The sequence below is a fragment of the Cyrtonyx montezumae genome, unplaced genomic scaffold (assembly GCF_038088225.1).
Source record: "Cyrtonyx montezumae isolate F1298 unplaced genomic scaffold, pur_monq_1.0 scaffold_7, whole genome shotgun sequence".
NCBI classification, from domain to species: domain Eukaryota; kingdom Metazoa; phylum Chordata; class Aves; order Galliformes; family Odontophoridae; genus Cyrtonyx; species Cyrtonyx montezumae.
Window position 1 is genome coordinate 713,520 of NW_027072078.1, and position 20,307 is coordinate 733,826.

General features: G+C 38.3%; 1 protein-coding gene across 1 annotated transcript in view; it reads left to right on the forward strand.

Annotated features, from left to right (window-relative positions):
* Positions 1 to 20,307, forward strand: part of PCNT (pericentrin) — a 94,057-nt gene that overhangs the window by 46,357 nt on the left and 27,393 nt on the right. Inside the window, exons 26-35 of the mRNA XM_065750921.1 lie at positions 831 to 993; positions 2,049 to 2,192; positions 7,742 to 7,971; positions 8,417 to 8,536; positions 9,010 to 9,030; positions 11,515 to 11,742; positions 15,357 to 15,527; positions 16,717 to 16,869; positions 17,453 to 17,620; positions 17,940 to 19,052. Coding sequence (XP_065606993.1) covers positions 831 to 993; positions 2,049 to 2,192; positions 7,742 to 7,971; positions 8,417 to 8,536; positions 9,010 to 9,030; positions 11,515 to 11,742; positions 15,357 to 15,527; positions 16,717 to 16,869; positions 17,453 to 17,620; positions 17,940 to 19,052 — 2,511 coding nt within the window. The remainder of the gene's footprint in view (positions 1 to 830; positions 994 to 2,048; positions 2,193 to 7,741; positions 7,972 to 8,416; positions 8,537 to 9,009; positions 9,031 to 11,514; positions 11,743 to 15,356; positions 15,528 to 16,716; positions 16,870 to 17,452; positions 17,621 to 17,939; positions 19,053 to 20,307) is intronic.

Below are 20,307 nucleotides of genomic sequence, written 5' to 3' on the forward strand. Positions count from 1 at the left end.
AGATGTTCCCTTTTCATCCATCCACATCAGGTCAGGTCAGAGCAGCAGGCCTGGTGGAGCACCTCCTCCAGTAGGCTCTCCTACCAGCTGCCTCAGGACGTTATTTTCCATATGCTCTGGAAGCCTCCTAGACTACTTCTTCTGCACTGTATTATATTTCCAGCATGCACCAGGGAAATTGAAGTCTTTTGTGAGAACAAGGGCTGCCAATTGCACAACTTCTGCCAGGTGCTCATAGAACACCTTGTCCATCTTTTCATCCTGGTTAGGTGTCTGTAATAGACCCCCATCAACATAGGGAAAGTTAGGAAAAGATTATGCACCAGAGAGTGATTGGCATGGAACAGTCCCCCCAGGGAAGTGTACACAGCTCCAACTTGCTGGAGCATTTGGACAGTGCTCTCACATAGTGTTTGGTTTTCGGGTGATGCTGGGTAGAGCCCAGATTCTGACTCAGTGATTCTTGTGGGTTTCTTTCAACTGGGATATTCTATGATTATTGAATTTAAGTGCAAGGATGCCTTGAATTGCAAGTGATTCAGGAGGTTAGGCAACTTAGCCAACAGGGAGGTGTCTCTCTTTATGCATAGTTAAGAAGCTTCTGTACCTAAGGAAGTTTTGTGGTGGAACTACAGATTAAGTGAGTACAGGGAGTCACTAAAATGTCTTTGGCAAAGAAAATCTAATACTACCAAGAAACTTCAAAACCTGTGCCTTAATTTTTGATAACACTTAAGCAGTAAGAGAAAGATTTGGTTTTAAATACCTGGGATTATTTTTACAATGCATTTGCATCCAATCTAAACCTAGGGAAAACTGTTTATTTTTAGATGGAAAAAACACATGAAATCCATGCACAATTTGAAGAAGAATTCACCCGCCGAAATCAGGAAACTGCTCAGGTGGTTAGTCAGCATAAAGAACTAATGGAGTGCCTCACTGAGGAAAGTGAGGCCAAGAATCAGCTGGCACTAGAGCTTCATAAAGCAGAGGGTAAGAAAAAAATAGCTAATTCCTCCGAGTATCTATGATACCTTTTTATGCTTTTTGTTGTTATGATTTGCCTGTCTGTAATACATTCTTTTGCATTTCATATTATTAAGTTATTAGAAGCATGGGTCATTTCTTGCGAATCTAGTACTTAATCCTCTGAATCAGAATTACATTTCCCTGGGACAGGTGTGATAGTCCTCTACTTAAACTATTGTCTGTGTGTGAAAAACACCATAATTTTAAGGATGGAAGTTTGCATGTCTAAACATGGGAGCTTGGGTTATTGAAAAGAAAATACTCCCACTGTAAAATCAGCCCACGTGTCTGACCCTGGAAGGGTTTATCATGAACTAAAACAATATTTGACAGTAGTACAGGCATAAGGAGATTCTGAAAGAAACAGGAAAGCTGAGGTTGTTGATCTCAATGCTATCACAGACTGCATATAATCATTCTTATTCCTGTTTGTGAAGATTAAGATTGGAAGTATGCTGATGTGGCTTGTATTCTTTGCATTTTTGCAAAGGAGTCTTTAAATCTGGGATTTAAGTCCTTCAAGTTGAGCTTCTCTCCCTTATTGTGGAATCTGCTTTCCGTTCCTCTTTAGACGTATTCCTTTAGGCTTACTTGGTCTCTCCAGCATCCTATTTCCTTCCTTTCTATGAATTATTTGTGGATTTCTTGGGCTCTGAATATAGTGCTTGCTCTTATTTTCTGGAGAATTTTTTATCTTCTGAGCCCAGCTGTGATGAGGCTGTCCTATATTCTGGGGTTATTCTAAGCTATCAAGGCTAAACAAGCTCCATATACATTCCACGTTTTTTAGGCAATCTGTTACATAGCAACCTCATTAAATATATTAGAATAAATAACTTTATTCCTCAGAATGCTTCACAACAGTCTAGCTATAGTGTGAGTTTAAGTCATCTTGAAATTCCTCCTTTATCTGTCATTTTATTGTTGGCATTAAACTGTTTACATGTGTTTCCAAGTTATATTTTCCCAGTAGATGAGTTTGTCAGCTGCTTTATATGCATTCTAACTTGGCATTTTAGGCATTATTGAAGGGTATGTTGCAGAAAAAGCTGCGCTGGAGGAGGCCTTGAATCTGAAAGAAGAATCTGAGCGTCGCCTCGTCATGGAGCTGGAGAATATGCGTGAACGCTTCCAGGAACTCACCCAGGAGCAGGCAATTCTTGGTGAGGAGTGGGTATGGCAGTAGTAGTGGAACAAAGAAAAATGCATTGCATCCTGACTGAGGATAGTGTGTTTCTATAATGTAGCACTCTTTGGTTTGGTGAGTTAGTGACCAGCTCAGTCAAATAACGAAGTTGGCAGGGTCTTCCTGTAAAAACAGGAAATAAAATAAAGCAGCTTTTTAATTTTTCCTTCTGAGAAGACAGTACTGTTAATAAAAAGTACTACTATAGTCTTTTAGTTTGTAGTGGAAATGTTAAGTCACAGCCTGAAACAGTGACTATGAGCACATGCTGGGAAGGCAGGGTTGACTCAGAGGAGCTCAGGTGCATGCAGTGCACCTGAGTGACTGGAAGGGCTGGAGCCAGGTTTCACCCATTCTCAGACCTCATTTAAGGGTTGGCAGTGGAGGCAAGAGTATCTCTGTGGAGATTCTTGCCTACCTGAGGCTGTTGAAAAGTAAGCAGCTTTTTTCCTTTGTTTCTGCATCCACACCTGCTGCATTTGTGCTTGTCCTCATTTCCTGCAGCCAAAGACTTTGCCACCCTGCCGTTATTACTGTGCTTTCCATCACATTGAATCATAGAGTCACTAGGTTTGGAAAAGACCTACAAGGTCATCCAGTCCAACCATCAACCTGTCACCAATCGTTCTCACTAAACAATGTTCCTCAAAACAATGTCCTTAAATACCTCCAGGGTCTGTGACTCCACCACTTCTCTGGGCAGCCCATTCCCGCATCTGACCACTCTTTTGGAGAAGTAGTATTTCATAGCATCAGTCTGAATTTCCCCTGGTGCGATGCAAAGCCATTCCCCTCTCATCCTATCGCTGGTAACATAAGAGCAAAGGCCAACCCCTAGCTCATTACAACCTACCTTCAGATAGTTATTAAGAGCAATATGGTCTCCCCTGAGCCTCCTCTTTTCCAGACTTGAATAATCCCAGCACCCTCAGCTGTTCCTCAATAAGCCCTGTGCTCCAGACTCCTCACAGCTTCATTGCCCTTCTCTGGACACGCTCCAGGGCCTCGATATCTCTTTTGCAGTGAGGGGCCCTAAAGTGAATGCATTGCTCAAGGTGTGGCCTCACCAATGCTGAACACAGGGGGACATTTACTTCCCTGTTCCTGCTGGCAACACTGTTTCTGGTGCAAGCCAGGATGCCATTGGCCTTTTTGTCTACCTGGGCACACTGCTGGCTCATATTCAGCTGAGCATCAACCAGTACCCCCAAGGCCATTTCTTCTACACAGTCTTCCAGCAACTCTGCCCCAAGCCTGTAACGTTGACTGGGGTTGTTGTGGCCAAAGTGCACTTGGTCTTGTTGAAACTCATCCCATTGGCTTCAGCCCAGCTATTCAGCCTCTCCTGATCCCTCCGTAGGGCCTCACTACCCCCAGGCAGATCAACACTTCCAGCCAACTTGGTGTTATCTGCAAAATTACTGAGGGTGCACTCAGTGCCCCTAATCCAGGTCATCAGTAAAGATACTGAAGAGGACAGGCCTCAGCACCAGCCCCTGGGGAACACCACTCTCACGTGATTGGTTGCCAGCTGCATTTAACTCCATTTACCACCACTTCCTGGGCCTGGCCCTCCGAAGAGTTCCTTACCCAGCTGTTACTTAGGTGTTTTCAGGGTGAAGTTAGCTCGATGGTAGAAAAAATAACCTACTGTAAGAAGATTATTTGAGTTATTAAAGAACATATCAATGACATTCACAGTATGAAAGTACATGAGATTTTGCTCTGTTCTTTAGCCTTATCCTTTCAAAATGTGATACGTATTGCCAGTAACGGGGACTGGAAAGATCTGAGTGATCGAGCTTATGTTGGTAGGTTTCTTAAAAGAAAGAGCATACTTTGAAAAACCTGAATGAGAAGCTTGCCTTACCATAGTCTCTCCAACAAAGCTATCTTGCACATTTCTGTAAAAGCATGGCTCACCAAAGAGCCAACGAGAGCCACCAGAATGTGTAGTCTACATAACTTAACCCCTTCTCCTGTCCTTGCTCCATCACTGCCTCAGCTCCACAGGGTATGTGATAGTACTTAAGCTGGCTACACAGAGCTTGCATAGGGAACTGGAGTTGAATAAAGGTGAACTCTTCAACATACTGGATGGATTCTACTCAGTGAGTGGTAGTTGGAGCTGTACTACTTTACAAACTACGAATACAGATTTTTACAGTGACAGCAGTGATTTAACAACAATATGAGAAATTTCAGTGCAGTGTACACATGATGCAACATACATATTTTTTTATTCAGAGAAGAAAATTCAGATATGTGAATTGCACTGTGCAGAAACTCAACTAGATTATGCTGCTTCTTAGTCATTTAAATGGAATTATATAGTTTTGACTGCTTGAATTTGCACCATTAATATCATTCTAATACTTCTATAAGTGAATTTTTGTGAATCACCTTCCAGTAGAGATTTTATCATTTGAGATTACTGCTAATGGCACAATGAGTCTTCAGATATGTTGCATAGATCTGTACTGTCAGAACCAGCTATATGATAGCTCTGCATAACTCCTTTGGTCAGGAATAAAGGCAGCAGGAAACAAATTTCTAGTGAGTTTTTCTGCTGTTAGTAGTAGAACGTAAACTTCTCCACTTTTTGTCATGGACCCAATATGGAAATTCAATAGTACTCTTATAGAATTCTACCTGTCTTTCAGCCTTACTCTATCACTCTCCCCTAACTCATCTTCCCTTGTTCATCTTGCTGCTCTTTACCTTTTTCCTGACTGGATTCCACCGTTTTACTGATCTTGTGGGTTACTGTCCTTCCCTGTTGTGCCATTTGACTCTGCCCTTGACATTTCAAATATAATGGAGTCAAAATACTCACGTTGAACATGTGTCACTATTAAAAGGTGTTTGAGCTGTCATATGACATGTCAGTAATAGCTTACTTTTACACAAGGAAGAGATTGATTAGTGATATCACACGGGTTGTCCTGTGGCCTTTCTTTGCCACAGTAATCAGATGAAGAAGTAGGGGAAGACCTATCATTGTTGGTGGAAAGATAAAAGGGCATTAGCGGATTCAGGGGCTGTAGTTGCTACTGAAGGCATGTCATACATGATTTTTGAAGGTGATTATGGCATGAAAGATTATGTCCTTAAGGAAGCACAAAATATTATTCTCAGTTATCATTCAACACAAGTACTTCTGGCTGTGGTGGAACTGTATGAAAGATTGCAAAGATTGTAAATCTCTGCCAGCTCTTTGAATCCAACTGGATTGTATCCTGCTTTTAATGTGCTGGAAGAAATTAAAATGGAATTTAAGGCATTAGATATTCCATCTCATTCTAGGAGAAACTGAAATGCATACTAATTCTTTTATAAGATGTGTGACAAATCAAGAATGTTGCACAAACTTTTACAATTAAAATATAAAAGGAATTTTGTAGTAGCTGCAATCCAATTACGGGCATGGATTAACATACATGATAAGGATCTCTGTCCCAATTAAGAGGTACATTTTTGCTGAATAAAAGGTAGGCACTATCTGTATTACACATAAGTTTCTCATGGTGACTAGAGAAGTGTAATTTAATGAATAGGTAGATCAGAAAAAAGAAAGGGAGGGCAAGATGATGAAGGCTAGTTATAGGAGCAGAAAACAAGTGAGAGATATATAGAGTTTTTACCCTGACTTCTAATGCTGATGTTTAATTTGCAGAGTCCACATTCAATGGGGAATCTTTTTTTTCTAAATGTAAATGTTTATACCTAGCTCCTGAGAAGCAAACGCTTAAATCTGATAAATCCATAGCTTCCATGATTTGCTTATTCTAGTCTAAATATTGTTCTCTTAACAAGCTTTTAAATTAAATTTATTCATGTGCACATGTATTTGCTAGTTTTGTTTCCTAGTGAGCTAGATAACTATTTCAGGTGAATAAGGAGAATTACCTAGGTTAATTCCATTTGGAGTTACAAAGCTGCACTGGGCTTTCTTGGCAGTTGTTTTTACTCCTTCTGATCATTCAGGTCTCCCTCAAACTATTTTTATTTAGTGTATTTTTGATAACCACCTCCGTGTCCTAAGATGTTGTTGACTTTAAGAGAACATCTGTCCTGAGTGGTTAAGGTGTGTGGGGATTGCTGTTCTTTTAGTTGCAGGCCTGGTAGTTCATTAGAACTCATACAGTTATATTTCCAACAAGTTGTGAGCACTACCATTCATCACCATTCACCTGCCCCACTCATCTGTGGTGCTCTTTCTCTAGTTTGGTGTTTTTTAGTATGTGGAAATTATAAATGAATGTAATGTTGTGTGGTGTTGATTGGCATGGCTTATTCCTTGAAAATCTGATCCTCTATTTTTTTTATGTACTACATATGTGAGGAGTTAGGATGGCCTTGGTAATGAAAAGCAGTTGAAGTTTGGCTTTTCTACTTGCTGATGATGTTGGAAGGTGGGTGGAGAAGTGTGCTGGGGCATTGCCGAAGTGAAAATGCATGATTTGAACTAGTGTTAATAAAGCAACATGTTTTTCCCATGGAAATACAAATCTCTGATCTGAGGTCCAAGTATGTTGCTTGAAATACCAGAGGAACATGTGGTTAAAAAAAAAAATTAAAAAATTGTTCAAACAGATTACTCTTACTGAGATTACCAAAATTGGTTAATGCTTTCTATTTGATGTTTTTTGCTTCCAAGTGAAAGCTGTTATTTTTTTCTGCTAACTTGTATTTCTGTTTGAGGATGTGGCTGTGACTGTTTATTTATCTAATCAGTGTTTTGTTGCTCAGAAAGCAATAGCTCTGCTTTTGGAGTTATAAGGAAGCCATCAACTCATTAATTACCATGTTACTTAGGAAGAAAATATTCCTGTACTCGTTTTCCAAAGAGTCAGCTCTTCACTCAAGGGCCAGTGCTAGCTGTGTGTTTGTATACATCTGTACACGGTATCTGTGCTTTACTTTCTGATGAATAGTAGATGTTAATGGATACAGGGGGATGGTACTCTGTTCCTTGTCTCCTTCCTAGCAAAGCACAGCACCTGATAAGTTATTCTCAGACAGCTCTGTTGTGCAGCTATGGCATATGTTACTTGCATAGTTGCTTAATTGAATTCAGCCTGTCCTTGGGACTCTCTCAACCATCTGTTTCAGCCCTAGATACTTTGCTCAGGTATATCTCTTGATGGCAGGAATCTTTAACAGCTTACTGACTTCCATTCTTGCTTCGTCCAAAAGGGTTATGAGAGGAATTGCTGTGGTGGAGACTCCTCACTGACATGACTCTTCTGTTGAACTGGGGCTGAGGGGACATAGACCAAGAGAGGGAGTTTGATTGACTCCTGGTTAAGTAAAGCAATTTTAACAGAGATGGTTTCTAAAGATACAGTGGCAGTCAGATGTCTGACGTTTTGTCTTGAGTCTTTAAACAAAGAGAAACCCTCATTTCCTGAGATGGCCGGTTTGGTTTTATTGCTCTCTAAAGTGCTTGAATATAGTCTTTAAACTCAGGTTGGTTTTTGTACCTTATGCTGATAATGTTGTTATTTTTGTGTTCTTATTCAGGTCTACTCAAGGAAGTAGAACTTTTAGCAAAGGAGAAATTAGAACTTGAGTGCCAGGCGGAAAAGGACCGTTCCAACTTACGATCCCAAATGAAAGTTCTGGAAATGGAACTGGAGGAACAGCTGCTTAGTAATCAAGACCTGAATAAGCAATTGCTGGAGACTGCTGAGTTAAAGAGGCAAATTGAAGTCCTTGAAAAACAGCTTAAAAGCCAGCGGCAGTTCATGGATGTACGCAAGCTGGATACTGTATTCTCATGGTTTTTAAGTGATAAACACTACTCCTAGTTTTAATAGCAGTGGTCCCTAAAATACTGTGTATTTAGTTTTCATTTAAACATAAGACCATTGAAAAAGATTAGACTTAAGAAAAGGAGGAAAATTGTTTTTCAATAATACTAGATATTTTTTTTCTTTTTATTAATTGCTGATGGTAACTTGTATGTACATTGGAGTTAGATTCTTTTTTCTTCGTTATTCCCTGTAATTCTAGCTAAGCTTTTGGGACTACAAGAAGTTTTTAGTTACTTGTAAGTGAGCATAGCTTCTTCGGAGCATAAAAATACCTCAAAACAAAACACAAACAATGAATCAAAAAAGCAGATTTTTCTTCTACTCAATTATTTAATGAAATTATAAGTTTCTAAAAAGGTTTTAATTATCTCTGGGTTGATAGGAGCAAGCTATAGAAAGAGAACATGAACGTGATGATTTTCAGCAAGAAATTAAGAAGCTGGAAGAACAGTTAAAATTTTCAGCTAAATTACAGACTTCAGGAGAGCCCAGGGAGTATGGGGTAAGTAAAATAATGTTTAGTGGACAAAGGAGTTTTGCTACAGTTAAATGCCAAGCACTATATGCTCTTTGGGGATTGCCTCTTAAGAGACTTCTTTCTTTTCTGTTGTCACCCAGAAAGCAGATTCCACCCCTCAACCTAGCTACATGTGGTCAATGAGAGTGTACTCGCATGAGTTAGAAAGAAGTGTTTTATTTGAACACATGCACTACAGTGAAGTTTCACAGCATATGCATCTGATTTAAATTAACTGTGGAGAATATAGATACTACTGTACAAAGGACAACTGAGAAAGCACTTTTGTGTTCCAAACTTGTTAAATTTATCCACCCCTGGTTGTCATAAAATATATTCTTTCTCTCTCTGACTTGTCTTATTTAAGTTTATAAATCAGTTATTTTGTTCATATCATTTATTTGATACTTGGTTACAAACATAACTTTTTTTTTTTTGCATTGATGAACGTTATACAGAACTGTGACTTAATTCTACAGGTATGGAAAACAGCATAAACATCTCTTTAACCTTCCTTTTTCCTTTTTTCCTTTTTCCTTTCGAACTCTTCTGCTTAATTAGGTACACTTTTGCTTTTTTCTCTTCTTCATATGTCAAGTCTGCTTCAGTTTGACTCAGAGATAATGATACGTGTTTTAGAGTGACATGATCTTTTCAGGGTGGGAAACTGCTTTCAATTTAATTTCTTGTCTTCAAGAACTTCTTTAAATGAAGTACTTCATTTTTATGGATGGAGTACTGTATCTAGCTCTATAACCCCCTGCACAAGAAAGAAGTGGGCCTATTAGGGCAGTTCCAGAGAAAAGCCACAGAAATGATCAGAGATCACTTACAAAGACAGGCCGAGGAAGCTGAGCTTGTTCAGCCTGGAGAAGAGAAGGCTCCAGCGAGACCTCACTGGGGCCCCGCAGTACTTAAAAGGAGCTTATAAGCAGAAGAGGGGGTGACCCTCTAATAGTGATAAGACAAGTGAGAATGGTTTTAAACTGAAAGAAGGGGATTTATGTCAGACATAAGGAGGAAGTTTACTCAGAGGGTGATGAGGGCCTGGCCTCCCTGCTGTCCAGGGAGCTGTGGGTGCCCCATCCCTAGAGGGCAGGTTGGATGGGCCCCGGGCAGCCTGGTCTTGTGCAACCAGTCTATGGCAGGGGTTTGGAACTAATTGCTCTTTGAGATCTCTTTCAACCCAAGCAATTCTGTGATTCAAAGTCTGTCAGACTGTTAAGTGGCTTAGTAAAGGGGAAGTTCCTGGAAATGTAACATTAGTTGACGTAACTATTTACAGTTTCTTTCAAAAAGGGATTGAAGCTTAAATGGTGAAAGGCACGCAAGGGAAGTGACTAAATAAGTGAAATTTGTGTGTAGGGTGAGATATGTGTACAGTATGTTCATCAGCATTTAGTTCCTACGCAGCTGTTTAACAAAGCTGTAATAGCAGTAATTACTTACCTTGCTCTGAAGCAGTTCATTTAATTTCTGCATGTAGCAATAAGAACAGATTCATAGCTATTCTCTTTGCTATTCTCTGCTCAGTGAATATGTGAGTGGAATTATTTTGTGAATGAAGTGCTGACAGGTAAAGGCTGTCTGGGCTGCAGGGAGGTAAAGCCTGTGAAAGTATTTTCTAACCTACAGAGCTGCAGCACTAGATTTCTAGCAATGTAATATTTGAAAATATAAATTTAGTATGTAAAGTGTTGTGGAGTCTGGGATTCTGATGACTTCTGGTAAAATTTTACTGCAGTAGAGTGTTTTAGACTTTTAAAAGACTTCCTTATACCTAAACACTTTTCTCTAAGGCCTGTTTTACATTTGACACTTGTTAATTTACTGATAGCACAGGAGGGATTAAGATAGAGATACAGATATCTACATCAATCCATATTCTTCTATATACACACATATTTAATTAAAGGTATCTATGCCTGTAAGCAATTGAAAATGTAAAATAAATCACTTTTGTTATTCTTAACTAGTCAGTGATGCTCTGTGCTTATTAATTTGATTATATTATCTCTATTCCTCTATTCTACTGGAGTGTTCTTCTGCTTTAGTACTATCTGGACTTCAAAGATATGAAGTTCTATATTGCTATGAAGAACTTTTATTTTATAATACAGTAATGAAATTTCTATACATTCAATCACTTCATGAACAAAGCTTTTATATTATAATGGTGTTGACCAAAAAATCCTCTTTTAAAAGGTTTTCCATTGCTTTCACTTTAGAGCATGCTTTCTGTGTCCTTGATGACTTAATCACTTTTGATATAGTCTGTCACACTCAGTTCTTTCCTGCCTCTGTTACCCACCAATGCTTCTAGTCCTGTCTTCACATTAGTTACTGGGATGAATGAGTTTTCCTGTGGCTTTGTGCATGATTGGATCTCAGTGAGCAAAAAGGCAGAGTTGTCATCCTTGATATATTTAAGCACCTTTTAGTAAAAGAGTGCTTGTTCTCTGTTGACAATGGTGAATTTCTCTGAATGGCAGGCATTGATTAAGCTACATATTTATCTTTCAGTTCTTGGTATTTTCCTTTGAACTGGAATTCACTGAAGTAATGAAAATTAGTTCTGAGTTTACAGAAGTACATTCAGTACTATCAGTAATAATCCATGTAATTATGAGGTTTTTTTAATCTTAATACCTACATAAATAAAGCAAGTAAGGTCCTTTTTGGTGACCACTGGGCCTTCAGAGTATACTTCTATGCAGCACTTGCTAGAATACTACAAATGCTAAACGAGAGTAATCAAATTTGTATTTGAGAGCCACTCCATTTGGAAAGCAAAATGACAGGAAGCTGCTTTTTCATCCTTTCTCCATCTCTGATTATCTATGATCTTAGCACTGGTTTAGTCTGTAGCAAAATTCTGCCTGCTTAGCCCTGAAATTACTCTTGGTTTGACCTGGAAACTTCTTATGTTGGCTGAATATCAGTATAATGTGTTTTTTGTGTAGGTAGAATCTTTACAAGCAGAAATAACAGAGAAGATGGATGATTACAATAAGCTACTACTAGAAAATGAACAAAAACATCAAGAACTTGCAGCTCGTGATAAAGAGATTGAAAAATTGATGGCACGAATACAAGAACTGGAGCACAGCAGTACTGAAATCTCAAAAAATGCAAACCGTTTGGAGCAACAACTACAAAAAATGAAGAAAGTAGAAACTGAACTAAACCAGGTAATTTTTAAACACTTAACTGGGATAGGCATTATTCAGACGTTGCTTTCATGGAAGCTGTCAATAACTTTGTTAGTGTTCTTGGAGACTATCCCTTGCATCAAGGAGTGAGAGATTATTGTGTTAATGGCAGGTACTACAGCCACAGTTTTTAACAAACTCTAGTTCTATAGACTTCAAGACTCATTACTGTATTGACAATTGTCATGTTTGCATGGATCAAAGCTCTTTTGTTTCTCTGGAATGTCCTGAGAGATAGTATTACTGAATATAAGATATGATGGGTATTCAGTAACTAACCACATTAAAATCATATATGCTTAATCAGTTGCTGTTCTTGCTCTATGCCTCTGGAGCCAGATCAGTTTGCATCACTTCCAGAATTGTTGTGTGATATATTACTACCACAGATTTAATGTAGTGGAATTACATTCCATTTGTCAAAACTCCTTTGTCTTCTGCTAAGCATCTGAGTGACCTTTTCTGCCTCGTTACAATAAATATTCTATTCCTTCCAACAATTTTCCTTGTATAAGTATTGTTTATGTGTTTGTCAAGTTTGAATATTTAAGAGTAGCATGATCTAAACTAAATTCAGTTTTTCATTGGTTATTCTCTAAACAATTTCTTTCATGATTTATTTTAAAAATAGCGGACAAAGTATTTTTATTATAACTTCAGATCCATATGATATAGACTAGCCAGTCTTGGTTCATTAAGTATTACTATTGCAATCTCACTGCTGCCAAATAGATAGTATCTGCAGAATTGGTTTAGATTTTTGTATATCAGAAAGACTTAAACATAGTGGAGCTAGTACAACAGAGGACCATCAAGATAAGGTGGTTAAAGGGCTGGAGCAAATGATTTATGAGGAGAAGCTGAACAGGATTTGTTTAGCATTGTGAAGGTCATATTGATGCTTATAACCATGTTATATGAGGTTATAGGACGTAGAGTCAGACTTGGAGGTGCACCACGAAAGGAGGAAAAAATACAGGGGAAATTCCAACTAAATAACAGAGGAAAACCCTCATATTGAGGGTAGTCTGTGTTGAAAAAGGAAGTCAGAGTGTCAGTGGTTTTTCTGACTTTCAGATATTTAGAATTTGGCTGGCCAAGGACCTGACCAGAGCCAAGTTTGTTCTGCTTTGAGCCAGGATTCAGAGCAGAATCTACTCTAGAGACCTTTCCCAAAGCTCTAGAGACCTTTCCCAACCTCAGCTACTCTGTGATTTTATACAAATATCCAAAAGCTTTGGCTGTTAGCTTTCTGTCTAGTTTGCCTTGAAGTGAATGGAGACAACAATACTGTTGTTGGTAAGTTGTACCTGTACCTGAACCCCTGGCACGTTGTTGAATAGGCTTTCTTTATCTGTGTGAATTAAAGCCACTCTTTTTCACTGATAACCCAGTAAATTAGTTATTCTCTAAAAATCCTAAATAGCCAAATTTAAACTTTTTTGAGAAATTATTTCTTTGATTTTAAACAGAATGACACCACTGTATTTACCAAATGTATTCATTAGGATAACTCATCATTAAGCAATTTTGTCCAGCACATAAGTGTCAAATAAGCTCTAAGAGCAATTGTATGTCATAAGATTTTTCAGTGAAAATGCACTCAATATGAATGGCAACTATGGATTTTTATTGATTCCACAGTGCCAACATACGAAACTTGATGTGTTGTAGATAATAGAGACTAGCATTACTGAGAAATAGGCCTGGAAAGACTGATTTTGAATATGGTACAGGGTTTTTTTTATGAGGAATGGTGACTAAATCCATGCTTTCACATCTGCCTATCCTATCATCACATGCATAGAGTTAAGTAGTTCTTGTTCTTTCCTTGTCCAGTTCCTTTCTGTTGTTTGAGTCACCAATATGTAACACGATGGTTTTTGTTAGGGTTGTGCTTTGGGAGATTGGGCAGTAATAGGTTGTAGGCACTTCCTTTTGCTCCCTTAAGGAGCCTACCAGCCTATGTGTTTTGGCATCATGTAAAGAAGGTACCTTGTTAGACCCTTTATGTGTACTAGCATCCAGAAGCTTCTCTTATAATGATGGTGGAGCACATAAAGCTCTGAATTTTGCCTGGGTTGCTGCTTGCTTTTGCTGGTTCACTGTCGTGAACTTAGAATGTAGTAATGGGAGAATGTTAAGAGAAACTTCACTCCTGTGTGAAGAGCTCTGGGAATAGTATGACACACACATAGCTCTGCTGTGTACTAAACACAGGAACATCTGAGGGGAAGTGACCTGGTTCTGCAGTAATCAGTCTTGATTTTCATGTTGTCATCATGGGCTCTTTGTCAGCGATCAGAGGCTTCAGAATGGTGTGGATGATATCTTGCTCGTGGTTGGTGTGAAAGCTAAAAGATAGGCACTGGTGTTACTCAGATTTTGCTGTAGTCTGTTCTGTCACGTATGTCAGCAGGATTCTGGACAGGCTGCTGAACACCATAAGGCCTCCACGATGACAAGAAAAAATGTTATGTTTCCCTTCTAGGCAAACAAATATTTCTCTGGTAGGTGCTTTCCTACTCAAAAGTGTTTTTATCCTGCGAGAGATATTAAGTGAGGATGATACAGCATTGCATCAGCTGGCTGTCTTCCTGTAGTTTCCCCTTTCTTCCTGTGTGTTCTGTGAGTGGGGGAGGTGTCTCCATTGATGCCTGTAAAGAATGGCTTTCTACTTAAGGGCTGCTGGCTGGAGGCTGGATATCTTCAGTGACTGAGTGACGGTTTGGGTGGCTGTTTTAAATACAGTTTCAACATGCTGTTTTGGTAGTGCAATACAAATAAAATTTGTCTTTTTCTTTTTACTCCTTTGTTGATGCTTCTTTCATTTGAAGACCAGAAGATGTTATCCATGTAGTCAGAATCTCTAATCAGTTCTCTAATCAGAGAAAAGTCAGTCAGTTATTTCAGTTAAAGAATCTAAAATAACCATTCTATTAGAGGTGTGTTTATTGAACAGTGGGCAGAATAAGTGTTGAACACTGTTGTTTTAAGAACAAATATGCATGTCTGCTGTTTGGATGACTACCCAAGTGAAACATTCTTTCTTGAACTGGCCCAGATACAGAGAAGGACTGTGGGAGAGCCGCAGAGGGAAATGGAGAAGCTTTAAAAATAAAGAAAAAAACAAAAAACATGATAGCTTGAGAGACCACACATCTGACAGAAATGTGCTGGTGCTTCATATCCTAATGATATCTGTAGGTGGTGATTGGTCTACCCTTCACCTCTTAAATTTAATTAAATTTTCAGCTCTTACGTTTAGCTTGGTAATTATATGGTAACATAATCAAATTGGATATGGCTACAAGAATATGTTTAGATTATTAAACATATAGAACAGTGTATAATTCAGGAAGTATAGTATTATGACTGTGTGCTAAATTTTCAGAGGTGAAACTTAGATTAACAAGTGTGCCAAAAACATTAAATACTTTTACAACTGTATGCCTTTACAGAGCATTGGAATTAAGTATTTTTGTTCTTGTGTTGGGGCTTTTCAGGTATGAAGACATTCTTGCTGGATTATTCTGTTTAAATAGGTCTTTGTATTGACTACAATCAACACTAACATGAAAGTTACTTTGCAGGATAAAGAAGCATTGCAACAGCAGCAGTACAACAATTTGATACAGATCTCTGCCCTGCAATCTAAACTGGATGAAGTGAGGCAGGGAGTACTTGTGGAAGGCAGTTCTGAACAAGGGCTGAAGGAGCAGTTACAGACAGAACGGGAAGCACTTGAGAGGAAAGAGGGAGAGGTAATCTGATCAGTTTCAGTATTGTCCTGTAGTCTTTGGATCACTTATGTAGTTTTAGAATCATTTTGTGCAAACTTGTGACTCGAGCCTTGAGTTAAGTTCTTGAATACACACATGAAGATGCATATAGAGCCACACACTTACTGACATGTACTTATGCTGTATGTTCAGGTAATACCAGATAATATTCACTCTCAGCAAGTTTGCAGACAAGACCAATCTGAGTGATTCAGTTGATTTGACAGTAGGAAGGAATGCCATGCATGCATGTGTACAGACCTGGGGAAGAGCTCATAGAGAGCAGCACTGCTGTGGAAGGGCTTAGGGGTCCTGGTGGGTGAAAATCTTAACATGAACAAGGAGTGTGCATTTGCAGTCCTAAAGGCTAACTTGGTCCTGGGCTGCTTCAAAAGAAGTATGGCCAGCAAAGCAAGGGAGGTGATTGTTTACCTCTACTGAGCCATTGTGAGGCCCAGCCTGGAGTGTACTGCATCCACGTTTGAAGTCCCCAGCACAGGACAGATGTGGAGCTGTTGGAATGGGTCCAGATGTGAGGCCATGAGGTTGATGGGAGGGCTGGAGCACCTCTCCTGTGAAGAGAGGCAGAGTCAGTAGTCCCTTTTCTTACATTATTGAAACCTTGCTACGTAGTAGAGCAAGAGGTGGTAAAAACAGAGAGGAATGTGTCAGATGTTTTTCTCCTACATGGGTAAGGATGCAGTGCTTAGATTTGTTTTTGATAGCTGTGTACTGGGATTAGTGCTGCGATGTTACTTTCTGCCTCTTAATAGAATAGTGTTTATGTTACTGCCTGAGATAACATTAAACATCAAATGCTAACAGTTAATTTCTTATTAAGCATTTTATCTCAAACTACATCAGTGGTCAAGCCTGGACTGTTCATAACATATATTAACACAACTTTCATGGTCAGCTTTATTTATTTATTTTTTTAAAGGAAATAAAATCACCATTGCAGGAATTTTGATACCCAGATGAGGAGCTAAGTGTACTAGCTTCTTATTCTTTGTGTATCTCAGATATTTCATTAATGTCAGCTGATGAGGGAAAATTTAAACTGTAGGAACTGCTGGAACAACTTTCAGTAAATATAGCAAAAAGTGAAAGTTTCTTTTCTGCTTAAATTTCAGAGATTATTAAAACAACTTCGCATTTTCTTTATTTCTAGATTGCAAGCTTGTTAGACCATCTAGAACAATATAAAGAGAAACTGACCAGTAAAGATGAAGAGATATTACAGCTGAAAATGCAGCTAGATGTGCAAAAAAATCTTAGCACTTTCACCATCAACCAGCTTCAGATAGAGAATGCAGAATTGAAGGTAGGCTTCTTCAGATTTAGTATGCACCAGCTAAAACTTCATAGACACCCTTTTATGAGTTTTGTGGTCTTTATCTCATATTGTGATGAACATGCATTTTGTTATTTCTGTTTTAACAGGAGTACAATATTCTCTTGACAAAGAATAGCCTAGAGCAACACAAACACTGTAGATTCATGCTTTGCTTATGACAATATATTAATTTACGTCTATATTATATATATTATATATTAATACGTCTATATTAATTTTTATTAAAGCTTAGCTTTTTCTCTGGTCATATTAAGTTATGATCTACACTGATTTGTTTGCATACCTGATATCTAAGGCTGTAGCAAATGGTTTAAGTTATAAATCTGGTTGATTGTCAGTCTGGCAATTAGTTTTTGTTTCACCTTGAATGTTAAGGAACAGTGTGGCAATTTAATCCATCAATACAAACCCAAATAAACTAGCTGTTCTTGTTTTCTTAACAATATAGTGAGGAGAAGAATATTTAAATACACAGCCTATAGTTCTCTTCTGCCACAGGGCTGGGAGAGAAATAGGCTTTTCTAAATGAGGTTCATGTTTTTCTCATTAGGATCTAACAAATCTTCATGTAAAGCAAAATCAGGACTTGGATGTTAGTGATTCCTTAGCTCTGTCCTTCCCACAAGCACTACTTAAAGAAAAGAATCAAGAAATAGATCACCTGAATGAACAGCTGAGAAGACTCAAATATGAGTTAATGAATACCCCGGAGAATAAAGTAAGAATATTTACTAGAAATGTATTGCTTGATTTTGAAGGAAATTGTAGAATCATTTGAGTTGAAAGGGACTCTTCAAGGTAATCTACTTCAACTCCCCTGCAGTGAACAATGTTGTCATATACTGCAAATAAAGTCTGTTTGGCAATTCTCTCAAGAAGGTAGAGAGTATTCTGAGTAGCTATCCACCTGAAATCTTCAATTCTTCCTGCTGTCTAATTTATGATTTATTGGCTATGCAATTTAAAGAAAGGAAAAAAAAAACAGTAGCAATTCTGCCTACGTACTTTAATATTTCAAACTTTATCCTTTTGCTCAGGTTGTGGAAGAACAAAAATGTGAAATTGAAGAACTCAAATGTCTTATTGAGCACCTTCGTGGGGACCAGGAACGGCTCTGTAAGGACAAAGATGAAGAGGTAGAGCAACTCCACGGAGTAATTGAGAAGCTTCAAAAAGAGTTGGCACAATTTGAACCAGTATGTCATGAAGTTAGTGACAATCAAGGTGATATTTTTCAATTTGGATTGGAAAAGTCAGTTGAAAACCTTCAGAATGAGTTGAGGAAGGGATTGATAGATTGTCATGGTGATACTGATCTAGATGGAAAAAATGCATTGCTGCACTTCAAGGTGAAAGAACTTGAGGAAGAGCTAGAGTTTGCCTCAGCTGCTAGAAAAAGCCTGCAGCAGCAACTGGAAGAGGAAAAATCACAGTTCAAAATGGAAGTGGAGATTTTAGAGAAAAAATGCCAAAACTTAGATGAGTCATCAAGGCAGCACTTTGCAGAGCTAAACTCTCTGAGATTACAGTACAGTGCACTTCAGGAAGAGTACAGCCTTCTCCAAACACGTGTTTATCAGAGAGAATTGGAAGCAAAGATTGCTTCTTCTTGTGTTCAGGAACTTGAAGATAGTGTAAAACAGAGGGAAGTAAGTATTCTTGGAAAAGATAAGCAGGTAAAGACAAAAGCAGATCAAAGAGAGGCTGAGGAAGGTGAATTGCAGTACTTAGCAAAACAGGCATCAGAGCTTGAAACTGAGTTGGAAAAAAGAGATGCAAGTAAGGCTCAAGATGTTTATAGTCTTGAGTTAGAAGTTGCTGGACTTGATTTACCTGTGCAAGCAATGAATCAGAAAGAAGTATCTAATCAAAGAGAAATTGATGAATTGCAAGGTAACGTGACAAAATTGGAAGATCAAATCAAGATATACACAGAAGAGCTTGAAACCTTACGTTTGAAAAGGGATGAGTTTATTTCACAGTTGGAATTGTACAAGCCAAAGGAGCAATGTGATAAGGAGGAGGCTAACTTTCTTGAGCATTTCTGCCGGGGAGAAAGAAATGGTGAAGTCCTTAAGAAAGAAATGGAGCAAGTGGAAGCACTGGAAACACATGTTGATCAGTCATTTGTTTCCCCAACTGATAATCTGGTATGTGATTGTTTTTTTGATAGTGTCCTGATTTTGTTTTAAATAAGCTAATTTCATGTGTTTCATAAAGTCTTATAGTTTGTCCTTTTCTGTGCTTTACTAGTAGAAATAAAAAGCTGATTCAATGGCCTGTACTACAGAAGATTCTAAGGAGTGAAGATGAATAATGCAGTATAAAAATGGCTATATTGAGTCAGTTTAAGGGTTTATTTTTGTATAGTTTTTCCAGCAGTGACTAGAGAGATAATTTTATTAGAATTAATAATTAAAATTATTAATTATATTAGAAACCTTTATTTACTCTGAACCATCTTATTTTCTTCAAATAACATAACACGAGCTTATATTTAATTGTTCAGTTTTTGAAAAAGTAGAATTTAGATGACTTGTTTTTTAGAACACTGTATGCATCTGTCATATACCAAATTACTGTCCACTAAGGCTTACAGAGGTAATAAGTGTTGGTAAGTGGGCTTACGCTGTGGGAGTCCAACCTTTTGGCTTGCCTGGTCCACACTGAGTGAACAGGAGTTGTCTTGTGCCATATACTTAAAGATCGCTCTGAAAGTCCAATTTATTTCCATGAAAATTTTAACAAATGACACCTGTGATAGGGCAAATTCTCTGCTACAAAATACTACTTTTCACTGTAGTCACCACCATTAGCTATGCATTTACAGCAGTGATGAACTCTTCTGCATGCCACACACATAAAAATATGCATCAGTGAAGGTAACCCACTGTCACTGTCACCACTGCTGAAGCGCACCACCACTGCCTCACTGTATTAACATCCAGACATTGGTCTCCATAAATATTCAGCAAGTGTCACTGAATGTCAGTGGGTGCCATTTTTTCCTCACAGAGGAATTAAATTCCACCCCTTTGCTTCATCCACGCTTCCATGTCGGACACCATTCTGTCAGAGTGCTGCTCTATGGCTATCTGTCACACAGCAAGAAAATGTAACAGAGTACTTGTTGGGAAGGTTCAGCCTTTCCTGCCATACCACCACCAACTGCCTCTGTTGTGGGCCAACATCATAAAATAGGAGGCACTACTTTCAGAGCAGCCCTCGTAAAATATATGGTATCGTTCATGTGTATAAGTAACAAAACTTATTTTAATGTTCAATATTTTTTATTAAAAAAAAAAAAAAGAGCAACAAGAGCACAGAACTGGTGGGATGTTTGACCCTCTTTTTATGAAAGTAATGCATCAATCCCTGGTTTGAAGGCAGTGACTACAATTCTTA